At 41.3% G+C, this 13,926-nt stretch overlaps 1 protein-coding gene across 1 annotated transcript in view; it reads left to right on the forward strand.

The window, feature by feature from the left end:
* The window catches only part of PTPN23 (protein tyrosine phosphatase non-receptor type 23), a 1,983,393-nt gene that overhangs the window by 1,214,333 nt on the left and 755,134 nt on the right, over positions 1-13,926 (forward strand). Inside the window, exon 16 of the mRNA XM_044066015.1 lies at positions 11,654-11,959. Coding sequence (XP_043921950.1) covers positions 11,654-11,959 — 306 coding nt within the window. The remainder of the gene's footprint in view (positions 1-11,653; positions 11,960-13,926) is intronic.

Genomic DNA, 13,926 nt, shown 5'->3' on the forward strand with positions numbered 1-13,926 from the left:
ATGATGAGTCACTCCATGCCTTGCAGATAAGGCTAGTCAGGCTAAAAGGTCTATAGTTCCCAGGGTCAGTGGAAGCACCTCCCTTGTGCAAGGGAATAACTGTTGCCATTTTCCATTCAGCTGGGATAAAGCCGGTGCTTAGACTGTGATTGAAAAGAGTACCCAATGGTGTTGCTAATTCTTGTTGGAGCCCATGTAGGACGAAGCTTGGGGTGTTACCAGGTCCCATAGATGCTGTGTTTTTGGCTTTAGAGAGGGCATTTATGACCTCTCTAGAGATAAGGTGGGGGAGAGGTGGAAGGAATGTCATGGGTTATGTGTGGTGGGACAGGGGAGTGAAGATTTCATAGACCGACAGCTAGCAGGTTTGCTATATCCACATTCTTAGTGTATGTGGTATGGTTAACTACCAGTTCACCGCAAATCTGGGTCTTACCTTTTAGGCTACGGATGTAACTAAAGAATGCGTTATGATTGTCCCTAGTTGAGGATGCTAATTCGGATTCATAGTTTGCTTTGAGGACTTCACAAAAAGTCTTATTTCCTTGCTTAAGCTGAGTAGGAAGTGTTTCCAGTTTAGGGCATGTTCCCTCTTACTTTTGGACAACAATTTCTTCCTCTTGTTGTAAAGCCTGTTAGTGGTAGCTGTCCACCAGGCAGTTTGCTCTTCCTTGAAGAGCTTGTTTTGTCCTATCAGGTACGACCATGTCAGTGCAGTTATACAGGTGTTTATAAAAATCATTGGTGTAGGACTCTGCATAGTTGCCAGTTACATCTGAGGGGGAAGGTGCAGTGAAGGTATTTATACCATCTCTTAGAAGGATATAATCTGTTTTGGAGAAGTTTTTATTTCAGTTTAGTTGCTGCTGGGGGGGGGGGAGAGACCAGTGTGATATTTACTTGGAATGAGACTGATTTGTGGTCAGATTTGATAATGGAAGACCTTGCAGTGAGGGTGCTATAGCAGTCCCCCATATTGGTAAGCACCAGATCCAAGATGTTGGCGCCCCTAGTTGGGGTGTCCACCAGCTGGTCCAGGGCATTGGAGTCAATGAACTTGAGGAACCTTTGTGCAAATGAGTTTGAGCATGAGTAATTAACCCAGTCAATGAATGGGTAATTAAAATCTCCCAGAACCATGATGTTTGGGTGTATCTTGATGGATTCATGTAGATCCAAGTAGGCAGAGTGGGTGTCTTGATTCATGGAGGGGGTCCTGTAGCTGTCAGGAAGGCATCACTGATCAGTATTAGCAAAAAACTACGGGCACTCATAAAATTGTCTAAGGCCAGCTTCGAGAGAAAAATTGCACAGGACACTAAGGATAATCACAAGGCTTTCTTTAGTTATGTTAGGAACCTGGGTGGTAATTCCCAGATATGCTCAGAATTAGTCCAAAATGACAAAAAATACACTGAACCCACAGACCTTGCCAACATCCTAGCTGACAGGTTCAGTGCAAACCCCCCCCCCCACCAAAAGGGCAAATATCTATCCCAGCAGATTGCTGCCCCCTGACATCTCAGATGCTCAGGTAAGAGCCGCCCTCTCCAAAGAAAAAAACACAGCATCAATGGGACCAGACGGTGTCCCGGGCTGCGTCCTACATGAACTCCAAGAAGAGCTAAACCCAAACATAAAACTACTGTTCAATCTCAGCCTTACTACAGGATATGTGCCCAAAGAGTGGCATACAGCAACAGTGGTCCCTCTGCATAAAGGTGGTGCCTCAACGGATCCTGGAAGCTATCGCCCCATAAGCCTGACTAGCTTGGTCTGCAAAGCTATGGAAAGGATCATCATGGACCTCATAAATAAAGATATTGGGGACCTACAGACACTGGATCCTACCTAGTTCGGCTTTAAGGGCAGATCCTGCCTCTTAAACCTGGTTGATTTCTTTGAAACAGTCACCAAGGCCATTGACGAGGGGAAGGTGGTCCACACAGCCTACCTGGACCTCGCAAAAGCCTTCGATACAATACCCCACTCGGGCATTATAGATAAGCTCACCAGCTTAAATATAAACCCCTATGTCACTAGATGGATTGCAAACTGGCTCAAGGACAGAACCCACATGGTTAGAATTGCTGGAGCCATGTCAGACTCCAAACTAGTTGCAAGTGGTGTCCCACAAGGCTCAGTCATGGGACCTCTCTTGTTCGGTATATATTTCTCGGAGGTACAGGCCAACACGGAAGGACTGTGGCTGACCAAGTTCGCAGATGACTGCAAACTGGGCGCCATAATCGACTCTCCAGCCGACACAAGCATCCTCCAAAAGGGCCTCATAGAAACAGACAACTGGTGCCAGAGCCATGGCCTCAAGCTAAATGCCAAAAGTGTATAGTCATCCCTTTGGCAAAAACAAAGTGCCCACAAATTACCACATAGGTGGTAATCCATTAAGTACAGAAGAAGTAATTAGGGACCTGGGGACCCAAGTTGATAGCAATCTCTCATTTGACAACCACGTGGCCAAAGTGGTTAGAAAAACATTTTATATAGCCCACCTAATCATGAAGGGATTCACATCTAGATCAGGGGAGGTCATCGTGCCTCTTTACTCATCCCTCATCAGGCCCATAATTGAGTACAATGCCCCTTTTGGGATGTATCTTACCAGACACCTGCAGCAACTGGAAAGACCCCAAAAGTACCTCACCAAGAGGATCAAAGGGCTCAAACAGATGCCATATGCTGTCCGGTTAAAGAAACTCCAGCTCTACTCAGTGGCATACCACCTGTTCAGAGGCGATCTGTGCCTGACGTATAAAGCCATGTCCAACCCGGAATTAATGGACATGCTGCACCTCAGAAAATCCAAATCCCATCGAGCTACACGCTTTCTGGTGCGAGGATTTGTCAGATCACACAGGCACTCAAATCTCTCAACAAGTACCATTATGATTCGGTCATAGTACTTGCTGGTGTGAACGACTTGAGACATACTTCCTTGGACTATATGAGGAGGGATACGATTGAGCTCCCTGATTGTGTGTCACAGGCAGGTATGTCCCTAGCCTTGACCAACATATTACCCTCGTCTAGGATACCACAATATAAACAAAAATCATTGACTTCAATAACTGGTTTAGTTTTTGGTATCATTCTAAGAGAATCTAGTTTCTGTTGGCCTGGGATGACATGCTTGAGAGACCTTGAGGCTTTGCCAGAGATGGTCTTCATCTGTCACCCCTGGGATTTTGGCTACTGGCAAAGGCTCTTGCCAGTACCATAGTGCCTATTTTTAGATAAATGTCACAAGAACAAAATTCCAGATGTAAAAATTTCATCAAAAAACAACCTCAAGGTTATGCTGCTAAACGCTAGGAGTCTGAGCATGAAACTGCACTCACTGGAAGCAGTCCTTACCTTGGAAGACACTGGCATCTGTGCAGACATGGAGACCTGGTTCAAGGCAGTGGACAGGACCCCAGCCATACCGGGTTACGCCTTCTATCACACGTTTAGACCACGAGTAGGAGGAGTGAAAACTAAAGAAGGCAGTGTATCAATATTCATTAAAAAATAAATACACCTCCAAATTGGTTAACCAGTATGATTCCCTGGAGACACTACAGGTGCAACTAACTGTTGGCAGAACACCTATTTAAGTCATAGGTTCATACTAGGCTATCTGCCCTAGGGCATTTATAAGCCTAGCCAGAATGTGTTTGGCTTTCGCCACCCATTTTAAATTTATTTTGCTATGCCCTTTTTCGAGGTTAGTATACTGTGCCTCTGTCTAACAGTGACACAGAAGTGATACCCGAGGTAAACCTACGATCTCCCATCCACTCATCAAGATTCTTCTTGAAGAGAGTCAATGAGGGAGTCTGCCTAACCTGGACTGGGATTTTATTCCAGAGTGAAGGGAGCCTCTGGGTTATGAATCTGTCCCTCCAGCATGTCCTATTTATTTCAGTGCTGAGGTTCAAGTCTCTCAAGCGTGTAGCTCGATGGGATTTGGATTTTCTGAGGTGCAGCATGTCCATTAATTCCGGGTTGGACATGGCTTTATACGTCAGGCACAGATCGCCTCTGAACAGGCGGTATGCCACTGAGTAGAGCTGGAGTTTCTTTAACCGGGCAGCATATGGCATCTGTTTGAGCCCTTTGATCCTCTTGGTGAGGTACTTTTGGGGTCTTTCCAGTTGCTGCAGGTGTCTGGTAAGATACATCCCAAAAGGGGCATTGTACTCAATTATGGGCCTGATGAGGGATGAGTAAAGAGGCACGATGACCTCCCTGATCTAGATGTGAATCCCTTCATGATTAGGTGGGCTATATAAAATGTTTTTCTAACCACTTTGGCCACGTGGTTGTCAAATGAGAGATTGCTATCAACTTGGGTCCCCAGGTCCCTAATTACTTCTTCTGTACTTAATGGATTACCACCTATGTGGTAATTTGTGGGCACTTTGTTTTTGCCAAAGGGGATGACTATACACTTTTTGGCATTTAGCTTGAGGCCATGGCTCTGGCACCAGTTGTCTGTTTCTATGAGGCCCTTTTGGAGGATGCTTGTGTCGGCTGGAGAGTCGATTATGGCGCCCAGTTTGCAGTCATCTGCGAACTTGGTCAGCCACAGTCCTTCTGTGTTGGCCTGTACCTCTGAGAAATGTATACCGAACAAGAGAGGTCCTAGGACTGAGCCTTGTGGGACACCACTTGTAACTGGTTTGGAGTCTGACATGGCTCCAGCAATTCTAACCATGTGGGTTCTGTCCTTGAGCCAGTTTGCAATCCATCTAGTGACATAGGGGTTTATATTTAAGCTGGTGAGCTTATCTATAATGCCCGAGTGGGGTATTGTATCGAAGGCTTTTGCGAGGTCCAGGTAGGCTGTGTGGACCACCTTCCCCTCGTCAGTGGCCTTGGTGACTGTTTCAAAGAAATCAACCAGGTTTAAGAGGCAGGATCTGCCCTTAACAAAGCCGAACTAGGTAGGATCCAGTGTCTGTAGGTCCCCAATATCTTTATTTATGAGGTCCATGATGATCCTTTCCATAGCTTTGCAGACCAAGCTAGTCAGGCTTATGGGGCGATAGTTTCCAGGATCCGTTGAGGCACCACCTTTATGGAGAAGGACCACTGTTGCTGTACGCCACTCTTTGGGCACATATCCTGTAGTAAGGCTGAGATTGAACAATAGTTTTATGTTTGGGTTTAGCTCTTCTTGGAGTTCATGTAGGACGCAGCCCGGGACACCGTCTGGTCCCATTGATGCTGTGTTTTTGCTTTGGAGAGGCGGCTCTTACCCGAGCATCTGAGATGTCAGGGCGGCAGCACTCTGCTGGGATAGATATTTGCCCTTTTTGTGGGGGGGGGGGGGAGAAGTTTGCACTGAACCTGTCAGCTAGGATGTTGGCAATGTCTGTGGGTTCAGTGTATTTTTTGTCATTTTGGACTAATTCTGAGCATATCTGGGAATTACCACCCAGGTTCCTAACATAACTAAAGAAAGCCTTGTGATTATCCTTAGTGTCCTGTGCAATTTTTTTCTCGAAGCTGGCCTTAGACAATTTTATGAGTGCCTGTAGTTTTTTGCTAATACTGATCAGTGATGCCTTCCCTTTTTGGGATTTTGCTCTGTCATTTAGTAACTTCCTCCTTCTATTGTATAGTTTGTTTATGGCTGGGGTCCACCAGACAGGACGTCTGCCTTTGGAGGATTGGGTCTTGGTTTTATTTGGGATCGCATGATCCATGCATTCCTGAAGGTGTTCATAGAATGCTTTTATAAAGGATTCTGCAGTCTGGGCTGTATTTTCCACGGGCCCGGGGGCTTTGAAGGATTCCACCTCAGTTTTGAGGAGTGTGAAATTTGCTTTAGAGAAGTTTTTCACTGTGGTTTTCTGGGCTGGGGGTGGGGTCAGGATGTGAATATCCAGTGAGATTAGTTTATGGTCTGATCTTACCAGTGAGGGATACACTTCTGGTCTGGAGCATAGAGTCCCCATGTTGGTGATGATCAGGTCCAGTATGTTTTCCCCTCTTGTGGGAGTGGTAGCAAGTTGTTCCATAGCATTTGAGTTTATAAATTCTAGGAACCTTTGGGCTAGGTTGTTGGAGCTAGAGTAATGCTCCCAGTCTATGTTTAGGTAGTTGAAGTCGCCCAATATAATGGTGTTTGGAGAGACCTTCATATTTTCCAGTGTTCTCAGAAAGGCTGAGTGGGGTTCCTGGGTTTGGGAGGGTGGTCTGTAGCAGGCTATAAACTGGAAGGCAGTTTTTCCCACTGTTAGTTGCACATGGATAGTCTCTGATGCTTCGTGCTTTGCCACCAACCTGGAGGTGTGGGTATCTTTGAAGAATATCGATACTCCCCCTCCTTTTGTGGTTCGGTCCAAGTTTTGGGGCCGAAAAGCATGGTATGAGGTATAACCTGGTAGTGCTGGGGTGCTCTCGGGAGCCCTGAACCAGGTTTCTGTTACTGCACAGATGTCGATGTTCTCCATGCTAAGGAGAGTTTCGAGTCCGTGCATCTTGAGGTTTAGACTTCTGGCGTTGAGTAGCATTACTCTGTTTCTTATCCCTTGTGATACCTATGGAGGTGGGTTTGTCTTTTGAGCCTTGCCTAAAAAAGGCACTATGGGGGTAGCAAGAGCCTTTGCCAATATCCAAAAGCCCAGGGGTGACAGGTGCAAGCTGTCCCTAGCGAAGCATCGTGGCTTGTCGAGCATATCATCCCAAGCTGACAGGCATTGGATCCCCTTTGAATGACACCAGTACTTAAGCCAGTTGTTGAAATTGATCATCTTGTCTTCATATTGTGGCATCATTCTTGGTGAGGGTAAGATGCTACTTAAGGTCAGGGTCATACCGGCCTGGGCTACATGCTCAGAGAGCTCCTTTATGTCTCTTTTTATGTATTTCATTTGTATCGTGGAGTTATTGGATGGTGCAGCAAATGCATGATATAATTAAGACATTATTGATGGTGAAAGATGCTGGACTCAGTAACAAACTGTTTATTTTGAGTCTTGACATGGAAAATACTTTTGGAATGGTTGAATTCTCCTATTTATTTGAAGTGTTATAGAGATTGGCTTTTCCAGAGATATTTATTGCTCTACATCAAGAGGTGCATCTGGATTTAGTAGTCAGGAGAAAATTTCCTTGAAATTAAGTAGTTTCTAGCTTTCTAGAGGTACTTGACCAAGGGGTATGTTGGGATTCAGTAGCTCAGCTGAAAACGTAATGAGATTATCAGATGGATTTCATTTTTCTAGATACAGTTGTCAAGCTTGCCCTCATGACTTCTGATAGCTTTATAACTTAACCTTTAGCCATTCATGTCAGTCAGACTGCTATTTGGAGTAATTCCTGCAGATTGTGACAAGTTAAGTTGCCTTGATTTGTGGACAGTGTATTAAGAACCTTGCAGATCCTGACAATGACTAAGAGCACGTATTTGAAATCTTGGAGACATTTAGTAAGTTTTCAGGCTTCAAGATCAGTACATCAAAGAAAACAATTGGTTTTGATAAATTATAACCCAAAGGAAATATTTCATAAAAACTGTCAGTGTCTTGGAGTCTAATAAAGTATCTAGGAGTCTGGGTGAGAGAGACTGTGCAGGTTCCCAAAGATTCCATCTTCCAGAAGATAACTGAGAAAGTAGGCAACTTTTTTGTTTTGGAAGTAGTAGTAGTTGAACCTAAATCTAGATCAGCAAGTGCAGCTTTTATATTTGCTTACATTGTTTTTAAGTGTTATATAGAGCCACTTTTTTTTGTTATGGCCTCGTTTGGAAAAGTTTATGAAGGACCTGTCCCAGTTGTTATGTTCATTATTTGAAATTGTATTCCTGTGAAATCTGATGTTCTTTCAACTGTCATTTTGGGGTTAATAAAGAGCTAAGAATGCTGAATTATGCCTTGCATGTTTTATATCTAATTATCATTAAAAATTCATAGCCATAAACTGAAAGTCTAAGAAGGTGCCAAGTCTGGAGGAGTGTGGAGATTGGTATTGCAGTTAGCTGATGTCAAGGGGTTCTAAGAGGATAGAAGGTTCTGAATAAATTGGTGTTCTGGGTTTTTTACATGGATGATCTAGGGTCAGGAAATATTTTATAAAATACATATTTTTCTTCCTAGTACTAGCTCCTTCTGCATGTAACCTCATGTTTGTGTTGTGCTAACTTTTTCTTAAAAAAAGTTGGACTAAATACTGAAGTGATACACTTGGATTAAAAATATTTATGTATTAATAAGGAAACTTGTTTCTTGTAAATAGTAAGACCCAGTGCCCTTGGCAACTACTAATGTAGAGTTTCTTCTTATTGATAGTGTGAATGTTGTGGTATGTGTATTTGTAATATTGTGAGTATAAACATTTTACTAGCTTTAATTGCCAACTGTATTGGAGCTAGAATGTAGCAAATTTGGGTTAAACAGTTATTTATTTTGAATGTTAATAAACTGGTCATACTAGAATAAAAGGATGACCCAGTGAGATTCAGCCCTTCATTTCAATACCAGTGATTTAAATGAAGGAAATGCATGTAAGAAGGAATTCCTTGGGAATGGGATGTTGAATTTTTGCTGTGCTGACTGGTAATAAAGGGAAAATATGCAAATGGAAATCATTTTTTATTGGGTTCTAACATAGCTCATTAATTTAGCCCCACAGATGATGTTCATCTTACATTTGTGTTAGTCACTTTAAAATACTTGCCATTTTTTGTTCCCTGCAAAACAGAAATACAGAAGTTTAAAATATGTTAAAGCAAATTAACCTGTGGGAGGAAAAGCTCCTTGATAAATTGATTAATTCCTACATTATTGCTTCCAGTGTAGTCCCATTGTCTTTCAAACGGTGGATCACAGTCAACTGTACTAGATGAGTGATGTCTTGATTTGGAAATCACATCTCACCAACCCAGTCAAATTCACTCTCATTACTTCATCTAATATCTCTTCTTTTGTCATTTTCTCCAAAGCCACTGCTACTGTTAAGCTTACAACACTTAATTGCTGTCACACTCACTCAAGTTAGTATCTCTTAAGTAGATAACAGCCTCGGTTTTTATTTTTGGATATGAAGTGACAGGGAGGTGGCCATCTAATCAAAGCACTGCACGATCTACCTGCTACATTAATGTTTTAAGTTTTTGTGCGTTATGCATTGTTTGGGAATTTACATTTTTATACTGGACTTTGAGCTGTAATAGATGATGAAGATAAAATTAAAGCTACATCAGAGTTTGAATTTTACTTTCCAGGTACTCAAAGAACTGGTTCCAGTAATCTCTCTTCTCTTGTGTCTCTAACTATGTGGAATATTTGCTTACCTTTTCTTGCAGGGTTTACATTTCAGTCCATGAGTCATTACCCTACGCTGTCCCCTCTTCCTAGCAACTTGTTATACTCCAAATGTGACCATACCAATGATCTGTAGGAGGGAAAGATAACTTTCCCCAACACGCACTTATCTGGGGGATGTATTCTGGAACACCCTTGCAACTTATTAGCCATTGTTTCCTTTTTTCTTGTCTAATTAAACATATTATTTTAATATTTTTATTCTTTAGTGCTTCCTTTCTGTAGTTCTGTCATTTGATAGTTGACCCCTTTGTTACTTACTGCAGCTTATATTGCCTGTTACGTAGAACCATTACCATGGACTTAATGAAATCATCCTACAGCCTTATTTATATTCAGGTTCTGCCGTCACAGTGGTAGACTGCAACTGTACCAGAAGACTTGTTCCTGATGGAGAGCTGTGTGCATGGTAAGGACAAGTGTCACATTACTCCAGCATACTTATAGGGAAGACAGAAAAGGTTAAAAAAAATGCAGTCGTTTAAATGCTAGTTATCTTGTCTTAATTCCATCTTCTCCAAACTCATTTCCATTCCAAGCATATTTTTGTTCTGTATAGATTAAAAATAGCTTGATTGAAAAGTATCATTCCATATACTAAACTGCCAGCTGCAACCTTTCTGTCTAAAACTAAATTGACTACAAATCTGCATGGACTTACTTTGAGAGGTTTACAGCCATAACAGCCTGGATTTCTCTCCTGAGAGCTCTGTCTGCACAATTCTTTCTCCACCTCCCATACTTGGGACTCCCTGTCATCGAAACAACTCTTAGAATTTGTATCTGCCAGTAAGAAACTGGGAATAGTATCTGTGCTTATTGAACTTGTTCTAATAAGATGCCAGCCTCCTCTAGCTTCTTCTTTCGGCTGCTCCCGTCAGGGGTCACCACAGCAGATCAACTGTTTAATGCTAGCCTCCTCTATAAAACTAACAAATAACCAATACTGCCTGATGTTCTAGACTTTTGTGTTAGACCTTGCATTCATCTGCTCGGCAACTGACCCCAACCCTCAAATTTTGCAGTAGACACTAAGATTCAGACTTTTTGTGGTCTGCATCTCTAATCTGGGGAAACAGTCCCTTCAGTCTTCCTTCACATTCTACTAAGTAGTAATTTCAGAAATGTATTAAGTCACTTTTACATTTTTATGACTTGTGTTGTGACTGTGACATTAACTAACTCTTTCATATTGCTCCTTTTGTATAATTTTGTTCACATGTACACTTTATTGGCTTTTCATTTCCTGCGTCTTGTCACTACTTGGTCTATTCAATGTAGAAACCATCCTAGAGTGGAGCTTTCTCTTACAGACCCTGGCATAACTTACTTTATGCACCCTACAGGATGTGAAGTAGGAAATCCCACCCATATCTTCTTTTTATGGACAGCCTACTTAATTTCCACCCATTTTTATGAAGTTTCCTTCTACATACAATTGTTATTACAGTAATAAGTGAGTACCTGATTAACAACAACAACAAAAAAAAAACACAGTTAACACATCATCAGGTGTAGCTGTCAGCCCTTGAACCCCCTGCCCACTGATAATACGTTTAAGCAAATTGAAATAAATAAATAAATAAGTAAATAAAGACAAAGCTACGGAGGGGGAATGCAGGGGGTAGCAACCCACCCCCTCCTTCTTGGAAAGCAGGCATTACTAACAGTAAGCAAAAGAATGGTAGGAAGTATTTTCATTGTACTATTTCTGCAGCTTTGGTGTTTCATAGACACAACACTGCATGCATTGTTCATGAGCAGTATCCTGAATTTACACATCTGTCAATCAACCAGTTTCAGTCATTTGAAGACTCACCCACAGCTACATGAAAAATGGTGTAGGGTGCTTAAAGTAAGTTGCTGCCGGAGCTTGTATTAAACAGTATGCAAGAATCCCAAGTATTTTTCTTCCAGTGTACTTACAATGTGTGCAGAAATGTCCGTGTTTGTATAGTAAGGTACAGAAGAACTAGTGCCAAGATTTATTTTCCAAATTTGTGTATCAAGTTATCTGTTATGTGTTAATGTTGGTAAAATGTTAGTGATCTCTGCTTTTCTTAATGCACCATGATTCAGCAGTATATTGAAGTAAATTGCTATGTTTCAATGTGTGTTTATATTCTAAGCCTCTAGAGTGGTACATGCAGGTGAAACTGTTTTGTTATATGTCTCTGTGAAAACTGGCCATACTTTCTATGTTACCACAGTAAAGTAAGTGCCAGGCAGATCTTGTACTGTTAATATCTTTCTCTATATTAATATCTTTCTCTATATTATGTATCCTTGACTGATCTGTTTCTCTCTTTGTCCTGTAGTTCTCTCTGGAGTTGTCACAGATGTTGAAGTCTCTCTCAAGGAGATAAAGGATTTGTTTGATAAAGATGAGAAGCTGGAGCAAAAGCTGCAGGAAATTGTTGGTCAGCAGGGGCAGCAAGTAGAGACCCCAGGACTCTCTGAAGTGAAGAAAGAGTGGGAAAAGTATATGGGAGTGCATGAAAAGGCCAGCTTCACGAACACAGAGTTGCACAAAGCCATGAACCTTCATATAGGCAATCTGAGGTTGTTGAGTGGGCCCTTGGAGCAGCTGCGTGCTGCATTGCCCTCTCCATCTGTGACTGAAGGTATATCTTTACACATTAGTATGTTTAACAGCAGTTTGTTGGTGTAGAACAGTGATAGCTGATATGCTTGTAAATTTCTGCGTGAGGCTGTCTTTTCAAATCAAGTTTGTAACTGGTATCTAAAAGTAGTTCTTCACAGAGCAGACATTTGGTAGGAGAAAAAGTACTCTGGTAAATTCTGATCAAACTGATCCACACAGATTTATGAATTATAATACTTGTTGCAGGCTTCACATTTCAGGATGCTTGGAATGACTAATTAGAGCTACTTGTTTATGTGGTGGCAAATTAACTTTGAAATCTTGTTGATTTCAAAATTTCAGAGAATAAATTACATTGTGGCTGATTTGTAATAGTATGATCTGTCAAGCTGCAGTAACCAAAACAGCACACAGACCTTCAAAGCAAGAATAAAAAAAGTATTTCCATAAGGGGCATTGCATTTGTTACTTAGTAGTAGTGCTAACAGTCCGTATCCCAGTATCACACAAACAGATGGACCACCCTTTTTTATACAAGAAGTATAGGTAAAATAAATTAATTCCATCAGTAGAGTACTGTAGTTGTCTTACTTTTAACAGTGTCTTGTAGCAGGTGCTTAACTTTGCTGTCTTAACATCAGCAAATACTAGTATCTGTTTGAAAAACTTTCAGTATCAGATAGCAACTTGGACCACCCCTATGTCAGAGCCAGTGTTTATTGCTAACTTATCAACCCATCTGGTTTTCTCAGTATGTGTGGAAATGATTTTAACAGATATTTGACTAACATTCACAATCGTTATTGTTTTGAGAAACAATTGATTTACATTTAAAAATGTATATATAAACATGTTTTGATTTTACAAATTGTTCCTTACCTTAGTTTAAAAGTTAAGAATAATTAAGCTGATTCACTTTATAGTCCTAAACAATGTTTCACTTCAGAGTAATTGAATAACTTCCACCAGAAATAACCGTACAGAAAAGAAATCTAATGCCATAGGATACACTGTAACAAGTCAGTTACATAATGCATATCTTCATGCACTGTCCCTCTTCACTTAGGTAAGCAGGCCAGTCCCCATTGGTCTAGCTAGACCCATTTATCTCTGTAACCCAATCATTATAGGTTGCTACAGCCCAATGTGAGTACTTAATAGGCATTCTCTGACTGATGTTCTTCATGTTTCACTGTTGCAGTCATCACACTTGGGTTATTTGCCTGCAGGTAGCTCTCAGTCGGCCTGAATACCAGAGACTTAGTATTTCTACGTCAGATGCTGTCACTTCTTCCATGACGTCAGGTCGTCAGGGGTATAAAGAAAGGCGGCTGACGCCATTACATCAGTCTTTCTTGCCAAGGAGGAGCCCGAAGCAGAAGCAGTTCACAAGTGCTGGTCGGCCACTACCTGAATATTTTGTTTTCGAGTTGAATAATCCTGAAGTCTTCTAAAGCTAAGTACCTCATTGGGAATCCTTTTTTCTTGCTCTAACCAATGTCAGAAAACCAAGCAACCACTCAGCAAAGCACCAAACCAGCAGCAAAAACGTTTTCCGAAATGAATAAAGATGAATCCAGTAGAAAAAATGTTTAATATAAAATGCCACACTAACAATCAAGCAATCCAATAGATGAATAAAAAACAATCCAGATAAGTGCTTTTGTCTGTCCACATACAGACTTTATCAAATATAACAAGAATTGTATCTGTTACATTTTAAATAGTACTACAATTAAGCTACCAGGTAGTTCTTAAAAATACAGTACCCTAATAAAAAATACACTAGAAAGAGAACATGTAAAAATTAATTTTAAAAATGTTTTAAACATTTTTATTAGTACAAGTTGGCAGCTCTCTCAACCAAAATGGGTTTCAGAGATAAAATGCTCATTCAACCCAGGTGGTTGACAAGAGTTTAAACGAAGCTGCCGTTTCAACTCACTTTTATCTACTAGATTCCCCCAATTACCCCCTCTGGGATTC

The sequence above is a fragment of the Protopterus annectens genome, chromosome 3.part0, assembly GCF_019279795.1.
Source record: "Protopterus annectens isolate FY-2018-M chromosome 3.part0, PAN1.0, whole genome shotgun sequence".
NCBI lineage: Eukaryota > Metazoa > Chordata > Ceratodontiformes > Protopteridae > Protopterus > Protopterus annectens.